The following is a 20,824-nucleotide window of genomic DNA, read 5'->3' as shown; positions in this document are numbered from 1 at the left end:
TCAACAAATGTTCATGAGAAAACAAAACTGTTTGAATCTGTTTTTAGAAGTAATAGGCTGCACATATTATGTGATGTTTGCTTGTCTATTATAAATTGTTACCAATATATGTAAGCAGGAAACTATTACAAAATATAGCCCAGAGCAAAAATTGACACTGTTTGAGAAGACAAGACTCTTTTACAAATGCAGATCATATGTTTTATCCTTAAAATATAGGAAAAAATGGGTCAGAGATGAAAACCACAACAAGGCGCTGTGTATTTCAATGGTAAACATACTGCATCACAAGTTGTTATAGAACATTTCAGTATTTTAGCTAAAATCACTTGTGAGGGGTCTAACTGAATTTAAATAGCAATGTTAAAATTTTTAAAATCACTGACAGTATATTTGCTTTTTACATGTTTCGGTTTTTGCTTTCTAATTATCTGGGGACGACTTCATTTGACTGGGCCTTTGGTTTGTGTTTTTCTTTGTATTCTGATAATTGTGCTTCATGCTGTTCTTTGACACATTTAAAAATCCTAACACAGAACTTTGAGCACCTGGAAGTGTGGAGCAATTCAGAGCCTGGGCACTCTTCACCTTTACCCTCACGACTCATTTTGCCCTGCATGTTTCCCTCTTGCTAGAGATCAGATCCTGTATGCCGTAATCTTCCACGAAAACAGGATAGTTGAGGGTCCTCAGTTACTGCAAATTATTTCTCCCTAACAATTTTGTGGTGCATTGCAGAACTGAAACCAAAAGACAGGGAGAGCCTGTAGTTCCCTTTGCGACTGCTGCAGTTGCAGAGTGCTGTGTGCAGGGACTGCACGCTGCTGGGTCCCTCCAGGCTGTGATGAGGGGGGTGTGTTTCACCTGTGACAATCACTTTTTAATGCTCTCTGATTCTTTTCAGTGCCTAGACAAAATATCTTAATGAATTCCTTCAAAAGACAACACTTGCACTGGGACACTGTTAGTAGTAAACAATGATTTGGTTTGTGGTGGTTTTTTTTGTTGTTTTACTAAATAACAATGAAAATACTTGATATTGTTAAGTATGTCATACTAAGAACAAAACTATGAATAACAATGTATTAGTTGCTTTAATTTTCTTTTTTTTTAAAGGCAGTTAAGATTGGTAGAGATTTCATCTGTGGATCTTGTGAAAGGATAGGAGGTTCAAAGTCTCAATAAATTGAACTTTAAATTGTTTGCATTTAATGGCCATGATTAGCTTAATTAACAGAGGAGATAATGTTTTGTTTTACTTGATTTAAATTCTTAGGCTGTTGCAATTATTTATCTTTTGTCTTCATATTTTCATATTGAAGTAAATTAATGTTAAGAAAAAAAGGGCTTCATCTACTCCCTCTTATGAAAACTTGCACAGCCCAAGCAGTGGAGGGCTTGGGGGGGAGAAAGTGAGAAGTTGCTGCGCTGTTGTTCTTGGCCACGTTGCCAGTCAAACAGGGATATTTCTGAAATATTTGCTGGGTAGTTTCAGCTAGGCATAGTATCCTCTATATTTTCTAAACTGTGCTGCTTCAGACTTCCCTGTCCTCTATCCCAGTGGTAGCTGCAGCTCACTGGTAAATGAGGTGGTTCCTGCAGGGGTCTGTAAACACATTTTAGGGTTCCCATTGTGCACATGTGTAAGGATCATATTGTGTCAGCCTTAAATCAAAACAAAGAAATATTGTGCATGATGCTGTCTTGTAAAAGCCTGACTCTAACAAAAATCAGAATTTCTCAAAGCTGCAGAAAATGGGGCATTTTTCTACTTTTGTTTTATCTGATCAAAATGCTTGTGACTTTCAAATTGTTGTGGACTCTTGCTCCCCTCCTTTCTTCCTATGTTCCCAGTGACCCATATCCCAGTCTGTCCCTCTAAATTTGCTGCTTAGCCCCTCGAAAATAATGCCAATATAAGGAATATCAGCTAGAGTATATCAATATTCTAATAGAGTGGAAAAGAAGGTGCTGTGTCGTATGACGCTGTGTAGTGTGCAAGAGCATCGATGGCCAAAACCTGCGTGCAGGTTGTAGCTGGAAAGCCCGGCCTTTTGCTGCTGCACCTGAGCTCCTGGGAATGCGATGCCTGAGACAAGTCGCAGGAGTTGTTCCCAGTTATGTGGAGCCTGCATCTTTTCCTTAACCTCGTCTGCAAGGCTAACGAGATATTTAAGTAGTCCTTGTGCCTGCTCTCTCTGCAAGGGTTAGGATTACATCTGGCTCTGGTGCAGTTGTGCAGGGAGGAAAAAAGCTGCTCATCCCTTACTGCTATTCTTAAACATTCCTTCAGGAAAAAAATGATGTCAAAGACCGATTCTTGGCTTTGCATGTTTTTCTTTTCTCTCTTTTTGTAACTCCTCCTTCACTGGTGAAACTTTAAAAAGTATTTGAAAGTGATGTGCATTGACATCAATAAACATACAAGAACTTAGTCTATGCATTAATAGCAACTGGAATATTTATACAGAAAAGGTAATCCATGATAACACTCAACAATGCAAGTTTTTCATGAAGAATTTAGGTTTAGCTTCTTTTCTACGAACCAGATGAAAATATTTTTTCAAGTATATATCCTACCTAAGAACACTCTTTTATGTCTTATAGGATGCCCAGAGCTACCGTAGATATAAAACACAATTTCTGGTTATGAGATCTCTGCATCACCAAAATGCAACTTTCACTCCTGAATATGTAGGCCATTTGCTGAATATCCTAAAGAAATATATGGTGAAAATATTAGTTCTCACGTATTCAGATCACCCCCTTCAAAGGTTTTTCTCGGGTTTTTAATATCCTGAAAGTCCCAGGTCTGAGGCAGCCTGCAGTTCAAACTTAATTTTCAGTTCTTAGAATGAAGTCATTTAAATAAACAAATAAAAAGTGGCACGTCATGTGTAGCTTGTGCCAAAGTACGCCATGTGCCAGTTAGAATTAATTTTTATGAATCCTCACACATATGAGCTTATAACAACAGTGCAGGTACGTGTGCTTGTCCCTAGCATCTCTGATAACACTTGCAGTCCTTTAAATGTGCACAAGTAACATCCCAGTGCAGTTCTGACCTGTGTTTATTTTTAGTATTTCATGAATCGCCTTCTTTAGCTGTTTTTCTTTTTCACTTAATGAAAGACATTTAAATCTTGTTGCTAAATAACACTAGGATATTTGATAGGAAAAATAAAATCCCTCCTCCTTTTCTTTGTGAATAGCCAGATGGATGTGTTTACCCTTTAGAGAAATACAGATTTGATATTTTTGTTATGTTTTCTTTTCTTCCTGGTAATCATGTTGGCACTTTGCTGATCCCTAGTTGTGCATTATTACAATGGAAGGTGACAATTTGATTGTCTTCAGTTGGAGAAACAAGTAATTTTATATTCACCAAGCTGTCAGGTAACAGTACCTCGCAGTACTAAGAGCTCCTGGCAATGTGGTTTGGCACCTATATTTAAGTGCTTTGATGCTTGCGTAACCTCTACTGAATCAAGTATTTTGCCTGCTAGAAATGTTTCTAGGCTTGTAGTCGAAGGTTTTTATTAAAAAGACAATCCATAACTGAGCTGCAGCGCCATTGTTTCATGATACATAGAGGTACTAATTAGGTGGTTTAGTGCAACTGGCTACAGGTAAACCTGAAATTGATACTTCATTTCACTGAGGTGCACTAATTGATTTGGAAAAAGAATCAAAAATATCAAGATGGAGAGAGGAGAACGGGGAAGGAGGGGAGAGAAATTGGTTCGGAATATTTCTATTCTAAATTAGGTGGTGCACAGAAATGGCACGTGACCTTTGTTTTCACACCTCTGGGACTGAAAATTAACTCTTTAACTCATTACGTGGAAGTTTAAGCACCTCCTGAAAATTAACTGTAGGAGGAAAAAAAACGTAAGAATACTGTATCTTAACTTTGGAGTATCTATCTCATAGAATATTGAAAGGATTTAATGAACCTTTCAGGAACTTATGCCCATCAGGGTTAGTTAGGTGTGTTTAGGAAGATTTCTAGTTATTAGAACAAGTGCTCAACTGACTTTGTAAGGGGGGAAAAAAATATGTATTCTTGTCTTTTGTATAAAATCTCAACTCAAAGTCTAAACATGCTAAAATAAATTCCTCTTAGTATTTTTAGGCATCCTTTATCAAAACCATTTATACAATCATTCAGCTAAACAAGTCATTCTATTCCATAAAAATATGTGAATGAATGCTTATTTATAGCAACCACTGTTTTTAATTTATTGTTAACAATTGCTTTTATTTATATTGTATATTTTGTTATTTGCTGCCTAAAAAACCAAATCCTAGTAAGTTGCTGATGGATAAATTCTTGGCACGCTCACTCTTGTTCCCATAGTTATTGGTAAAGATTGCTGGAAGTCAGTACTGCCATTTTTCTTTCTCTTTTTCCAACAGTAGGAAATTGGATATCCAGAGACACATGGTCTAGTCATAGGACTTTAAAGGCAGTCATCACTGAGAAGCTAATACCAACCAATTAAACAGAGGTGGTTACGTGATGTAACATTATCAGGAGAAACAATTCATGAGTCAAAGCATTCCAGGGCATATGAGCTCTAGTCCAAAGAACAGTCTCAAGCTGTTTAAATAAAGTGACAGCAATATTGTGAGCTAAATATAAACTATAGAAAACATTAACTACAGTGACTGAAGATGAGCACATCCCAGGTGCTAAATGACTATTCTTTCCCTGCCCTGGACTGCGTTCAGTGTGAGGGGGTTCACCTTAGGCATTTTCAGGGAAAGCTCCTGGTGGTGAATAAAGAGAATGGAACATCTGACCTACTAGAAAGGTAGGTTGGATTTTTGGCATTTTACAAATCCGAATGAAGACTTTGGATTTTCACTGAAAACTCATGAGGGGCTGTGATTGGTTACATTGTTTCATTACAAATGAGAAGAAATACATAAGAAATTGTTCCAAACCTTCGGACCTTTGAGGAAGTCTGAATCTGAAGTCAAACTTTGTGACTTGGATTCATGTCCATTAGCAGAAATGCAATTTGTGTGGACTGGAAAAACAAATGTAAGAATAGCTGTGTATCTTGGAAGCTGTGGGTGTGTTGCTTAGCTTGGTGCTTATTTCCCGAGAGATTCAGGTGGTCGGTTAACATTACAGCTGCCATTTCTTGAATCATATCTCCCTCCTGCCCCCCCGCCCCCTTTATTTCCAAAGTGATTCCTGCAAGTACCATAAACTCTCTAATCTTGCAATGCTTTGTTTATGATCTATATGTAACCAATCCTTCTAGTATCCTGCAAAATCAAGCCAAGGGAGAGCCTGAGGGAGCTGAGCTGTTTGGCTTAAGGCCTTGCTGTGAGTCGAGCCAGATCCAAGAACCTGGGAGATTCTCTCCCATTGCTGCTTTGTCAGTTTATAGAGGTTTTGTGCATGGTGATTCCTGTTGGGGTGTGAGGCCCCAGGAGAATAGAACCTGTAACTATTCATTGGTGTTACTAAGGCTTCTTGGAAACTGATATGAAATTTCATAATTTTAGGAAATAACTGTTTATTTAAAATGGCAGACAGATTACGGCATTAGATTTACAATGCATTATGTCACCGAGTTATGCCTACATAACATTGTTTTACAGGAGCAGAGCTGTGAAATATTTTGGCTATATAATATTTGGCAATAGCCAAAAATATTTGGCAAAGCATTTCCATTTTTCTTTAAGTCTATCTGAACACTACTGTTACTGGTATCCTTATAGAGCAAAAATAAAGATCAGTTTTCCTGAATGTGTAACTGCTAAACTGGTTTGCAGATAGAAATAAGGAAATTGTTCCAGTAACTTCTGTGCAACTATGTCACTGTACCCTGTTCTACATCAGACTTGAACTCGTACAGGTGACCTTGCACTGCAAAATAGGTTGCATAAAGGATCCTCTTGCATTTCAGAAGGGGTTTGAGGATCCATGAAAGACACAGGACCAGCAAGCAATGAGCTGTGCCATGGGTGTGAAAGAGGAGGATACCGTGGGCAGTGCAGGCAAAGGGTGTACGGTGCATTCAGTTTATCCCAGAGCCGAGAGCTGATTTGTGAGAGAGGATCCTGTAAGTCAAGACAGGAGTATGCACGTTTGTTGCTCTTTTAGAAGGTGGGGAGGGCTAAAATGCTGTGGCCGAATTTTTCTTTTCATGAACACCAGGTTAGCATAAAAGTTTAGAAGGAAATATTTAAAAGGCTATGATTACTTCTAAAAATGGCTTCTCTTAATTTATTTAGTTCTGGAGTCACCAAAGCACTTAGACATGTGCTTAACTTTTTGAAACAGAGTAGTCCAATTTGAAATTAGTGGACTGCTTGCATACTTACAGTTAATCATGCACTTAAGTACGTTAATCTGGCACTTTGGGGAAAAGGAATGGAGACTGTTCATAAAAGCTCTGTAAGTGAATGTATTTCTAATCTAATCTGATTCCAATCTACTGTTGGAGCTGTAGACCTAGGCTACATCTGTACTGCAGTCACTAAAGTGGGATGAATTAGCCCATCCGAGTACCACACTACTGTAGTTGGAGCGCTATCAGAAACGAGCTTGTTGAAACTTCGTTTGGATATCTCAGCTCTACAAAGCAGTCCTTTATGTGGCTGCAGTGTAGATGCCTTTAGGTTTATGAATGCTTTGTGAGGGTGGAACAGAGCAAAAGCTAGAGTCTCCGGCCAACTACAAGTCTACTTTTCATATATCTCATTGTTACTGCTTAGTTTGTATGTTTTTGAAATAGTGAATAGAAATCACATTGTTATCTGTGTTAATACTTTGTGGCTTGATTCTGAAATGTCTAGCAGCTAAAATTCCAGGTCTAGCTATAATTTCCACTGTAACGTTTAATCATTTCAGCAGTCAGCAAGGATGGAAGATTTTAGACTTTGGAAGCCTTTCATGTCAGGCATATCATCTAATTGTTTCAAAAAAGAAGATACACATTGTTTGAAGAATTTGAGAACGTAGAAGAGTCTTAGACAAAAAGAAGATATTATTATTTGTATTTGGAAAGGTATAACACACACTGTCTGTAGGAAAAAAGGAAAACTGATATTTTGAGAATCTGTTTGCCAGCCTTCATTAGAGCAAAGAGAATTTCTTCTCTGGATTAAAATAAAAAATCATGTCAGATATATAGAGAATGGAGCTGTTTGGGTCTGTGTTTAGTTTTATGTAGGTAAAACAACCTTAGCAGCTCAGTTTTAGCTTTACTGCCTTGGTATTGAGGCTGACTGAAACTGGGGTCTTATTCCTAGGCTTTACTGAGGTTTTGATAAATGTTCCCTTTTTTTTTTTTTTTCTGTCTCAAGTTCCAAATGAGATAGAATTTATTCTAGTTTTGGAAAATCCAAACCAAGATTTATTTAATTCTCAAAGTTGAGGAGGTGATAGGACTTCAGAGAATTAGGGCCTTTTCCAACCCTTTTTTCATACCCATTAGGTATATTTTCCACCTTTAGTGATTGCTGTGTTCAGCTAATCTGTCAATTTAACCAAAGCAACAATTTCACAATGTAGTTTTCTTTCTGATTGTGTGCTGTGTAATCAATATACTGATATAATGTGAGTGTAATTTCCTCTCTTATTTTATCTCCATTGCACAGTATTATAAATAAACAGCTAAAAAAGAAAAAAGAAAGAAAAGCACCAAACAAATCTGTTGCATCTTCTTTTAAGATTGTACCACTGTAGACACTTGTTCTAGTAAAGTAGAATTGGACCCACTTGATTGCATTTAAATTTTTCATGCTTCAGCAGTTTGTCTGGGAGCACAGTAAAGAAAACCCCCCGAGCGAGGATAGTTTAGAATAATAGAACTTGATTTTGTGTATTATAGCGGCACCATTTGCGCTGCTGTAGTTAGGGTTGTGTCAGCACTTCCATTATAAACCCCTGTTTGCAGGGGTTATAACTAGGGAGATATTTTTTATCAGAAACTTTTTCTAAAATCATTTGAGTGAATTTAATTGATAATAGGAGAAAAAATAAAATAAATTATAACAGAAATTAGTAAGTTCTGGATACCTTTTACAAGCCTTGTTTATGATGAATATTGATCCCTCCCTCCTCTGTCTCTCCAGGGATTTTAGCAAATGCATTTTGAATATTTTAAATGAAAAATTGGGAAGTAGTTATGGCTTAAAATGTGCCTGCTATTCATACTTGCATTTCAACATTAAAACATTTTAACACAACAACCTGTTCTATGGTTTAATGTTATCGTAAACATAAACGACTCAGATGGGCCAGATTCTTCTCCCTTTGAATTTCTTGAGACCTTGGAGTTATTGGCCAAACTCTGCCTTTGGACCTGGTGGAATTCTGTGTACAGAATTCTCCCATTTAAGTAAAAACAGACAGGTAATGAGTAAAAACCTGCATGAAGTAATTGTCTGGATAACACCCCGTCACAGAGTTTATATTTACTGTTTTACTGCTTATAAAGCCAGGCATAATCAATATTTGGTGCATACCCTGGCACCCTCAGAAGACGTACATGAGGTGTATCGATTGAGTTAATGATTGTGCTGGGAAAAGAAGGTGGAGGGCCTAATCTAGCAAGGTCCTACATCTCTGTCCCTTTTACCCCGATGTTTAAAATCTAGCAACCAAAAACCTGAAAGGTGCCATTAAGTGCTGACCTCTGACCATAATTAATGTGCTCAATCTTGCCATTTTGACAAAGGTTTGGGGGAAAATAGAGTGAAAGACACCCCTAAAAATTATGTTGAGAGGAAAGCAAGTGCCTGGTAGACCTGCCTGAGCTTGTCTGTGCTCCAGGACTACGGGCAACTGAGGAAAGCGCGCTATGGAAATGTGTCTGACCATAACGCAGCGGTGGGGGAAAGGGGTAGGTGGAGCTAGGAAGCATTTGAACCCTGCTCTCCATCCGTTCTCTTAGGCTAATACACAGAGAAGTTGCTGGGCATGGCTTGAGATTATTAGTGAATACGACTGTCAGTATAATTTTATTTTTAAGGTTAACCGAGTCCCCTTTTCACCACGTAATCAACTTAAAGAACAGAACGTGAATAGAGATTTTTATTTCATTGTGTTTAAAACATCATGAATAAGAGGAAAGCGTATTAGTGTATACGGCAAAGAAAAAGTGTTTCCTCTGTAGTGCATTACCAGTAGATAGCTTTACTGAATGGTCACTTGAGGAAATACCAAAAGCCTGTTTATGAAAAAGAGGTGAAGCCTTTCTAGACTAATTATATTCAGCATGTAATTTCTAAACTTCAGTCTGAATTTTGATTTTCAATTAACATTCCCAATTTGAAGATAATTTTCTATTTAATGTAATTGCAGGAAATAATTTATTGGCTGATTAAGACTGAGGGCCCAGCCTTCCTTAAGAAAACAGTCCCTAACAAACCAGCCTTTAAAGCCAACTCGTAGCTTTGGACAGATTCAGCCTATTTTTGCAGCTGCAGAGTTGTGTTTAATTAGGATTGTGCACTATTATTCATTGGTGCAGTTTGTAGTTGAAATTATTCTTAAGAGACATTTTCATTTCTAGTTTTCTGTCATGATTAATTTATGGTGAAGAAACAGCCATAGCTATTTCTTTTCACAGAAGCTCATTCAGTTTGAAACAAGAATGAGATCCGTTGAGGAGGTGAAAGAAAGGAAAATCCTTTATTGTGACTTTCGGTTTTCATGTCTGGTTTTCAAATTGCATAGAGCATTGACTTATATTTTCATGTGAGTGATTACATTAACGTGACTATTTTAAAGAGAAAAGGGAAAGCAAACCTTTTATTTTATCTTGGATCATAGTAATTATGAACCAGAACCTTTTGAAGTACGCAGAATAATGCCGGTTGCTGAACTCCTGGCATGTTCTCTGTAGCATCAACACAAATTCTTTAGCATAGTAAGAATGTAAGACACAGTTTAAATTCCTCAGTTCTGCTTATTGGCAACATTAATATCAGACTCCCACTTACACTCAGGCTCCCCTCAAGAAAATGCAAAGCTTTTTTTCCCCACCAGTATCGAGTTTAAGAGGCAGGATTATCTCTATTTACAGAATAGTTATTCTAAATAGGTATCAGTGTTTTAATATGTTTCAAAGCACTTCAAAGCTTGTAATACTTTCATATAGAACTGTACATAATTAGATTAATTGATCTTATATTATTTTTTTTTCACTGTAGGATACTAAATGTGAACTCCCTCATTAATTGTGAGAAATTTAGCATTAGCTGTTAAATCCTATGTGAAACACAGGCTGCTACATGAAAACTACTGTTTAAATTGGAATTAACTTAATTATTTTTCTTTGCACTTGATATTTCCTTCACTGTAATATTCATGAAAGCATGTGACAGATTTTTAAATTTAACTGTTAGTCTCAGATTTCCAGACCCTTTAATCAGTATTTATTTGTCTGTAGAAACAGTACTAGCAAGTTAATGATTTGCTAATTTGAAAAATGCTCATGTGGTTTCCGATGTTAACTGATTTGTGCATTTTTAAAGAAAAGGTATGAAATCAATTATTGTTAAAAAGCAATTAAGGTGAAGATCTTATTCCTTAGTTTCTTAGCAATTTCAGTGTCACGGATATTCTAAAGTTACTAAAACCTGGGAAAATGGCTTAATGTATTTTAGCTGTCTTCTTGCAGGTTTATTAATGATTGTTTTAACAGTTGCAGTTAATCTTATTAGAAATTTTAAACAGAGTGTTTTCAGATTTTGAGTTGAAGTCAGTTATATTTTCATTTAAGTGCAGAAACTGTGGTGAAAGCTGTGTTTGCATATGAGATGGTAGTAAGAGGCCATTATTAGGAAAAGACATTTAACATATATCAATGCATTTGTTCATTACACTTTTAAGTCATTTAAAGTAATTTGTTGAGCTATATCCTGTACTCAATGCCTAATATGAAATGCAACATAATTATTTTAGATTTTTAGTTTGAACTGTAAAAGGGTACTCGGATAGTATCCATCCATTCAATAGACCATTCAGTTTTAGAACACTTTTCACAGGAATGTCTCAAAACACTTTTCAAAAGGTAAAACTGAGTAAAATTTTAAACAGGTTAAGAGCAGATACAGCTTTCAACAAACAGCAAAAAGACATATATGGCAGAATGTGAAATGGATTTAAAAATTCTTATCTATGTAGAAAACATCTTCTGCTTGCAAGGAGTGAAGTTAGGAAAGCACGATGGACTCTCTCATTTAAACATTTGCTTATAACCTTCAGATTGCTCATGGGAGTAAGAGTTTAAAGACGAACTCTTAGGCAAAGTCAACATGAAAATACCAATAAGATCACTATTTTCTTATGGCTGGGGAAAATTATATTGTTTGACATGTCTAAATGAATAGAATGACATCATATAACTTAACCCTGACCTTGACTTGGCATCAATGAATACTTTTTCTCAGTGTTTTGGATCCAGATGCCCCACACCCGTACTTTTTAGACTACTTTTCTTGACTGCATATGGTTAAGTTTTAACTGTTGTAGGCAACTGTGGTGTGTTTAGAGGACTATTTTGAGCTTGATTTTTTTTTTCCATTTAAAACCAATGTTTTCTTTTTTTTCTGTTTTTCTTGTTTTGTAGAAGAATGTCTTCCAAGCAGGCTACCTCTCCATTTGCATGTGCAGCTGATGGAGAGGAAACAATGACCCAGGACTTAGCATCACGAGACAAGGAAGAGGGCAACAGTGATCAGCATGCGACCTCTCATCTGCCTCTACATAATGTAATGCACAACAAACCTCACTCTGAGGAGCTACCAACTCTGGTCACGACCATCCAACAGGATCCTGAGTGGGATGGAGTCATCTCAGCCCAACACAGAATGGTGAGTTTCACAGTTCTCACTGTGGCTTTCTAAATCAGTGTTGTAAAAGGCTGTTCACTTCCATTTTGAAAGATGTGTTCAGCATAATCCTTCTTGGGTGTAAAGCTTTTTAAACGTTAAAGTGTCGGTGTTAGTAATAGATCAACATCAATATGTGTAATTGTAAATTACAATTGTATAATCTTCTTAAGTATACAGGTCTATATGAATGAGGTCATTTGATGAGTTCACCTTCGGAAAGGAAATGCATCTATTTATCATGTTTTCATTCATACCTTGATTTATGTCATAACCTCTCTAGCTCATATATTCAAACATTAATTTCTGACAGGAGGATGTAGTGCACAACTGTTTGTCATCTGCAATGTGTTGTGCTGAAGGAAGAAACTTTAATGCATTTTTCTACTTGTCTCTCAAAAATAGAACCCACCGAACCTAGAATGTTGTAGCTTTACACCACAACAAAGAAGCTGGCATTTTAGGTGACACAAACATCCTTCTGTATTTATAGGAAATTACAAGTTTTTGTGGAGGGGAAAGGTGTTTATGAGTAACTATGTCATGCTCTTCTGCTCTAGATCACCAGTTTCTATACAGGTGATGTTAGCAATGATCAGAATTATTATCTGTATTCTCTTCAGTAGCCTAGATAAAATTATTTTGCAGTTGAAATTCTGCCTCTGCATCCCCAAAACGTTGCAATAAATGGGCAGACTGAATTAAGACTGAATGGGCATAGCATCTCAGTCAATTTATTTTCCTTGCATGTGTTCCTCAGGAACAGAATTAAGGTACGTGGAGCAGCCAGGTGTCCTGTAAATTTAGAACATCATAATTCCAGACTCTTCATAAAGTGATTTTCACAGACATTAAATTCACACAGTTAGTTTAAAAAGAATACCCTGCCTTTTCATAAAATTTCTTCTGTATTTTTACTAAATGTCTGAGTGGATTTTTTCAGCAAGTCTTTTTTTTTTTTTTCAGTACGAATTAGCAGCTTTCAATATGGTTAAAAAACAATTGTAGTTTTTTTTTTGGCAGAACTAAATAACGAACTTATTTCAAGTTTGCCTTGAAATAATAATTCTAATGCATTAATCAACATAGATACTGGAATTCTTCATGCATAATATGATGCCTGGAATTAGTTAAATAGCAGCACTACAATAATATCTATTTTGCTAATATAATGTTTGTTTTTTTCTTTCTAAAATCCAGTTGATTCAAAAGATCACACCAAACCAGAAAAATGCTACCTAATCTGTAATGCACAATTTAACCCAGTGCAGAACTTTGTCAGGCCTATAATATTCCTAAGTATTTGGGTGACTGTCATGAAGGAGGCAAAATTTCAGCTGTAAAAATGGCTTTACAGAAAAATGGTTATAGGTTAGTAACTTGGCAAAGTAGGTTGTAAGTGATGTATATGGCTTCTGTGCAGAATTCTCAGATGGAACCTCATCCTGGATGGAGAGTCGCCCTTTTGCCCAAGTCATGCGATAAACTCATCAGAATAATTTTAACTTCTGTGTAGTCAGGAGGACAAGCTGGATGCAGACTAGAAAGTACTGATCAAGTTTGTTGGTGGAAAAAAAATAGACCTGTGAATTCATCAGCTACTTTCCTATTCTTTCAGAGAGGCATATGCACTCTGGGAGTTTCAGACACCAATAACATTGATAAAATTACTCTGTCCTGGAAAGAAAGGTACTCCTAGCCTCTAGTAGCCCCTCCAAACATTACAAGCATTAGTTCAAGCTGTTCCTTGGGCCTGAAGTAATGCTTAAGCCAAAATGATAGAACCTCTTTCAGTGTAATCAGTTGTACTCATTTGTATTGCTATGAAGCGGTTTTACACTTACAGCAACAGTGCAATCTGGTTTTATTCTGAGTGCTGTACTATCATGTCAACACTTGCCACACCTCTGGACAGGCACGAATCAACACCTGGCTTATCATGTTTCAGGACAGGTGCATAAACTTTGCTTGAGTGACAGGACTCTGGTTTTCCTTTCTCCTTTTTCCAGTTAATATTCCATCATATATGTAGATGAATGTCCTGAAAATCATTAGGAGTTTCCACAATTCCCTTGGGTTAAATCTGGCGGTGAATGTATGTCATCCTTATTTAGGTAGTTCTCAGCTAAACCAAACAAATTTTTTTGCCCAGCTCAAAGCTGGGTATAATTTACAAGGCCTGGCTGGAAGTGAAAACCAAAGTTCTAAGGCCTGCTGTTCGGTTGCACTTAAGAGAGATCTAAAATATACAGACCAAGATCCCAGTGTATTTACAGTTTAGGTGAGTTAGATGACTGGTTAGATCACAACAGTGAATAGTGATTATTTTTTTTTTTCCTCCTTGAGGAACTGTCATTTAGGGAAACTTATCGGGGTTGTTTTCTATATTTTTTTTTCTCCCTTACGTCCTTCATGAGCAAACCTTTAAGCCTCAATTAACTGCATAAAGTTTCTCTGAAACACCTCTGTCTCCAAGCAGGCATCAATATTGCTAAGAAATAATTCAGAGGCATCTGCAATTTTTCTGATGAAGGCAATTTCATACTCCTTTAAGGGAGGATAGGAGCTTCTTTCCAGAAAGACAAATTCCAGAAGGTGGATTGGGCAATTTTGAGATAGGTGCTGTGGTAGTGACCGCTTTTCTACTTAATAAAACCAAATTCCCAGAAGGTAAGTGCTTTCTGACCTTTCCCAGACGGATCCTTTCAAAGCAGATTTGAAGAAGCACCTGCTCATACCATTTACACTGAAAGTAAAGACAGTAGTGCTGTCATTAGAATGCATCAATAATGTGTGTTGTCTGGTTATAAGATAGTAAATTCAAAGAATGCTGTGTCGACATATGGGGAGGAAAAATTTTCTCTTTTATGTGGTATCTAATTAAGGGCACAATCCTGCACCTTTTGTGCCCTTAAAACTACTAAGGATTTCACTGGAATTTGAGGCAGCACACAGTATGCATCGTAACATGCTACAAGGGCTGTACAGATCTTAAGTGAAAAAAAGACACTGTAGTAGGGCAATTTGACTGAAAAAAAAATGGAGTTTTTTTCCCCAACATTTGTGGTATGCAGCACTTTCTGTAATGTAAGATACCTTCAAACTACATTGTGTATTATCATAAAAAAAACACACTGGCTAGAAATGTTTTCAAACTTTCACTCCCTTTTGATATCAGGCATTGCTTTCCACTGAGTCCTTTGTGTATTCTGAATGTCTGGAAGCCAAAATATTTTGTTTTAACTCCCACTCTATAGTATTTCCCAGCTGTGTACTTATATGGTGTAATAAAAGGATTTAACAAATGGGAAATAGCAGCTGCATTTGGAAATTCCCTTTGTGCTCCCTTTTCATTTGACAGATTCAGCAATGTGTAGCAACTGTAACGTCAGACCTGTAATGACTTACACTGCAAGTATCGTATCACCAGCCAATTTGATGTTACAGTGGGGAGAAAATAAAACAACCAAAAGATTTCTGTAATTTCATATCGCTGAGCTGAAGAGATTATAGTTATATTTCTAACTGTAACTTAATATAAAAATACCTGGACATATGGGTATTTATGGCTGCATGTAGTTCTACTAGAAAATAGAGTCTGTTTTAGGCTGAGGGTATCTGTTTGCTGCACTAAACTGTAGGGAAGAGGGCAAGGTGGTACTAAGATAACAAGGAAAGTATCCTGCTTTCTCCCATGGACAGGCAAGAAGAAATACAGTCACATTTTTAGATTGCATCCAAAACCTGGCTCTTTTCAGGGAGCAGACTGAGAGAGGATGTGGGGGGAAAGGCAACAATACTTACTTTTGTTAAGTGTAATAGTAACTGAATTGCTGTCTCCGAATAGTTTATTTACTAGTGAATACATAAAGAAATGGAGAATCATGATGTGTGCTTTTTTCACTGGGGAACCAGGAATGATCCTCATCTCCACACAGAGCCCCACACACCTTGTGAGGTAAATCAGGAAGGTTTTGTATTTTTTCTCTGAAGTATCAGGAGAAAGCAGTGCCAACAAGACAAAAAATTAGATGGACAAGTGGCCTTGATCTTCTTTGAGGAATGAGGTGGTGTGTTCCCAGGCTGTAAAGGCTGGATGTGGGCCTTGTGAACAATACATTTGAGCAGCTTTAACCTAATGAAATCCGGAATCTTCCTCCAAAACACAGAATTCCACCCCCTGGTCCCCAACAGTAAAAAGGAGAGAGTGGCAAATTCTGTTCCCGTCCCCAGCTCCAGTATAACAGTCTGGTAACAGACAAGGTTTGTGAAGAACTCGTAGCTACTGTGCTGATCACTATACATAATGGTGTATCACTGCGATGGTCACCACACTCTTTTCCCACTGGTGTTCCTCCCCTGCCTACCACTACAGGGTAGCTGTAGGCAGTGTGTGCATGCACAGAATGAGGGCATCCACATCTTTTTGCACTACTGGTACTTGAAATAACACAGTGAGAGACTCTTACAGGGATCCACAGCAGCAAGTCAAATCTAAAGGATGGGTGTTATTTTCCTGTACCTGAGGAAGAACAAACACATATACATATACAAATTAATTACATTCAATATATGCTGTGTTTCCCTATACGTTATGTAACATCACTTAAAGACCCCTTGGGTTTAGAAATGAAACATATCTCATTGGATTTTATCTCAAATGGCAACATTAACGTGTATTTTGTAAATGTCAAGTCTCTGTCTTTTGTTGTCTTCTTGCCAAAAGAGTGAAAGGCATGCTACCTTTCCACCATGTCTGCACGTACATCTCTGCAGTACTGATAGTGGGTTTTTATGTGCAGCAGGAATCACTTAAAATCACCAAGTATCAAGTTTAACTTTCTATAGCTTTAGCAAAACTACTGGCATCACAAAGGCAGAAATAGACGGTATCCTGAAGGCCTTAACGTTTCAGTGCTTACTGTGTCTACATAAAACAAGCACAATCCTGTCGCTCCCCACTTCCCTTGTTATTAACTTCTCTTGTTGAAAGTTCTTCCCTTTAAGAAAAATGAACTCATGTTTTTAGGAAAGATCACTGAAAAATGTTTAGACATGCTAAACACTGTGAATTTGTTTTTATATAAATTCATGGCTTCAAATTCTCAAAAGTTATAGATACATTTACACGTTTTGAAATTTTATTTTTAGTTCATTTACAGGCTGGATACAAGCATATAGAATGCATCAAATATAAATGCCCCAAACTCTGGCAGTTCTGTATCTGCTAAATTGCTGTTTATTTATATGTACAAATATGAATTTTGTGATGATCGAAAGCAGTTCTGCTGTGCTTGTGATATTATTTCTGCATGCCAGGTAGTGCATCAGAATTTTTATCTAACTAAGGAGATAAATACCTTCATATGTAATTGCATGGGTATGAAGTTTTGGCTGAAACTGAAGGGTGTGAAAAAGCAGATGATATGATATTTTATTTTTCCATAAAATAGACTTCTATGAGAAACATATTGCAGAAAAGATGATTAAAATAATTTTTTTTCAAGAGTGTTGTGATTTGAAAAGCATTCAGGTATGCGCTTAGCTTGACTTTATTAGGACTACCAACAACTGTAATGTTCAGAACACGTCTAAAGGTTTGAAACATTAAGGAGTTAGTTTTACTAGCTTCACCATAAAAAGATGTTTACATTTCATATTAAAAATAATAAAACAGTTCCCTAAAAATGTGCAGGATAATGTGCTTAATGGGGGTGGTGAAATACAAAATTGACTTCATTTGAAGAAGAATCAAATAATTGTTCTTTTTGTTAGGTCTCTTATATTTGTGTTATTTTCATTTTGACACTGTACAATTTTTTTTCAAAACTCACAGTCTGTTTTAAACCTTTCCCTGTCTTCTAGGGTAAACTGTGTTTAAATAGACTTAATCATCACCTGAATTTTTCACGAAAGAGTTGTAGGTTATGTTCAGCTAAACCTGTAGTTATTTTAGTCCTTCCTCATATTGTAGCATGTCCAATTTTTTATAAAGCAATTTCTAAAAAGTTTTTAATTCACTTCTGTATATTGACATGAATTTTTTCAAAAGTAGAAGCATTAACACACTCTAAATTGTTAATTTATTTTTTTTTTCCTTGGGCAAGAAGGAATCAGGTATGCATGCTGATTAACACACTCCAGTCATTAACATGTGATTATGTGGGCTGCATATTGAGCACCTGCCAAAAGATAAAATCCAGCACTTTACTACATCTGTGCAAGGACTTTTTGCATTTCTTTTGTACTTTGACAGCTCAAGAAAAAACACACTTTGGTATCTTTGTTCAGCATAATAAAACTGTGTACATAAAATGTCTTCGTGGAGGAAGGAAAGATACTACATGTATTTATTTTAATCTTTGAGGCCATGAAAAATCCAGGGACTGAGACACAGCACCAAGTGTAATATGAATCTCCTAATGTACTGTATCACTGATTTTCACATACAGTTTACAACATTCCTGCATGTTTATAAGGATTATCTGTTCTGGGATTCAGCCAATGTTATTGTAATTCACAACAGTTTTATGTGATACCTTTATGTCTCATAAATGTCTTATTTTTATTTCAGTCTTCCAAATGTTTCATCAGTGTTTACCTTAAAGAAATACAAGTACTCTATGCAGCAGGCTGGTTTCCTGCATGTGTTCATCTGCAAATGCTAAAAGGGAAACATAAAGCATGTAATATATGTCATGTAACTATATACAGTGAAGGATTTCCATGTGCATTTGATATTGCTGAAAACGTAAATACAAATTTTATTTTGATATTTACAATAGATCTAGTTATAAGTCAGACAACTAAGACGACCTAATAGGGGGAAGTTGGATATATAGAAAGTTATCTGAAATATCCAAGCCACACAATCCTTGTTTTATCTGGCAGATTCTGACAAGCATACCTCACAAAATATGTGTCTTTATTTACCCAAAAGGTAAACAATGCTAATCAGCTCGGACTGATCACAGTGCATCTTCAGTTTCAGTTTAGATGAAAATATAGGTCTAAATACTCATACTGGAAATGGTTATGCATCACTTTTTCCTTAATAAGCATTTAACCAAAGTCTAGGGCATAAAGTCTCAATATGGTGATTTACTACCAAACCTAAACACCATGAGTTAGGACATATGGTATTTGGATGGTTAAGGAAATCCTTAGCATCTGACTCTTGCAAAAGCACACACGAGTGTATGCATGTCATTTGTGGGTGAGTTGATTGCCATACAGAAATGGTTGTGCATTGTATTTAATAATTTTGAGGTGATTTTCTGTTCTGGAATGGAGCAAAATGGCTGTCAACATTTTTCACAGATTTGCTCGTCTGTAAAGCGAAGGGTTTAAATCACGTAGCTGAAAAATTGTAAACTTCTGAAATCTCTCTACCCAAAAGCTGGTGTACCTGGCTTCATTTAGTTTGCTCCAACAACTGAGTATGAAGGGACTGCTGCAATTAAGTTGTCATATTTTACATCAATCAAAAAGTCCCTGCCTATTACTTCCAAGCAGGTATCTATTCCTGCAGTGGCCTTTTCGTGTCATGTATGCCTGACTGTTACGTCATCTCATTTTTAAACCTCTGATCTAAACTAAAGTTACCTTCCTCTTTTTTTCTTGTTTTAACATATTGTTTCGTGCCTTAGAGCTTATGCTTAGTCTTGTATTGTTTCTAGACGTTTTTAGATGCGTGTGAAAATGGAATACAAGGCTTTTACAGATTGTAGTCAGTCTATACTTTGGCAGTGAAATCAGTGTAAGTTTTATCAGAGCAAACGCTGAGTTAAAGACTTGAGGTTTTATTCCATTACTTGCCATTTGCCCTCCCACTAGCATAATTTGCTGAGACTTTACAAATTATGTCCTCTCAATAGCTCATAGCAGTCATTCTTAAGCCTTGGATTTAAATAAATCTTTCTTAATAAAACTTTTGTGTTTTTTTAATCGGATGAGAATTGGAAATGATCATTTAGATTTTTAATTTCTCTTAATTCTATTTAATTAAATTCCTCAAAATGGGAAACCTTATTTAATGTAGTGATTGGAAATGATTTTGTAAACATTTGCTTTCATTATATGTTAACTCCAGACTAGTTCCAAGTGCCAGCATGCCTCTAGTACTTGGAATCAAAATCACTCTGGATATCCAACTTTCCTGGGGTGTTTACATGTGTCCCATTCAATGCAGAGACAGATAAATATCCTTTTATAACAGAAAAGCCTCATCCACATGGAAATAAGCAATTCACATTTTATGTTAGTAAATAACACATTTTATGTTAGTAATATTTGCTTTCTACTTCTTCTTGGCCATTCATCCTGTGGTTTAGTTGAACTTACAGGAACAGTTTTCTTGCTGGCTATTGAATAGGGTTGCAGTTGTCAACTTTCAATCAGAGTTGATAGTAGTTATTTTTTGATTGCTATCTAACACAGTCACCCTGATTTTTACAGCCCAGAGTTTCAGTTCCCAAGTTTTCCTCTTTTCTTATCTTCAGGGACCGTCTCTCTTTGAGACAGAATCTCTCCTCCCTGCATGAAACTTAGATACCACCATAAAGGGATATCTCTTTGTCTCATGTCCCTTTATTAAAATCTTCAGCCTCATGCGCTTCCCCCTTCTAAGGCTCCTGACCACAGAATTCAGTTCACCAGGCTGTTGGTCTGTCCTTAACTCTTAGGAGGATCCCAAAGAGAGATCTGTCTGAAGCCAGATCACCACTCATGATTGTGGAGTCCCCAAACTGATACGTTACTTCCCAGCCACCTTATTCTGTACTTTGGCCATTAGGAGAAGGAGCAAGAATACTGAATCTTGGTTTTAGCCTACGATCTTTCATCGATAGAGCTGCCATTTTATGTGTGTTTGCTCTATTTTTGAAGTGAAAGGTCTTCATAGAAGGTGACACAAGTCGGCTTATGATTCGGGTTGCAGCTATTGCTATAAACGTTATCT

At 36.6% G+C, this 20,824-nt stretch overlaps 1 protein-coding gene across 12 annotated transcripts in view; it reads left to right on the top strand.

Moving 5' to 3' along the window:
- SOX6 (SRY-box transcription factor 6) overlaps positions 1–20,824 on the top strand; it is a 372,602-nt gene that overhangs the window by 129,882 nt on the left and 221,896 nt on the right. For 11 of the 12 annotated variants that reach the window (XM_080404703.1, XM_080404708.1, XM_080404705.1 and 8 more), the window contains one exon: positions 11,604–11,847. In XM_080404703.1, coding sequence (XP_080260829.1) covers positions 11,608–11,847 — 240 coding nt within the window. In that variant the 5' untranslated portion in view covers positions 11,604–11,607. Of the gene's footprint in view, positions 1–5,927; positions 6,084–11,603; positions 11,848–20,824 lie in introns of those variants that run through there. The other variant, XM_080404712.1, reaches the window with a different exon arrangement.

This window comes from Falco punctatus (genome assembly GCF_963210335.1).
Source record: "Falco punctatus genome assembly, chromosome: 10".
NCBI lineage: Eukaryota > Metazoa > Chordata > Aves > Falconiformes > Falconidae > Falco > Falco punctatus.
The sequence above is the reverse complement of the archived record's forward strand: the minus strand, read 5'-3'. Positions and strand labels throughout refer to the sequence as shown.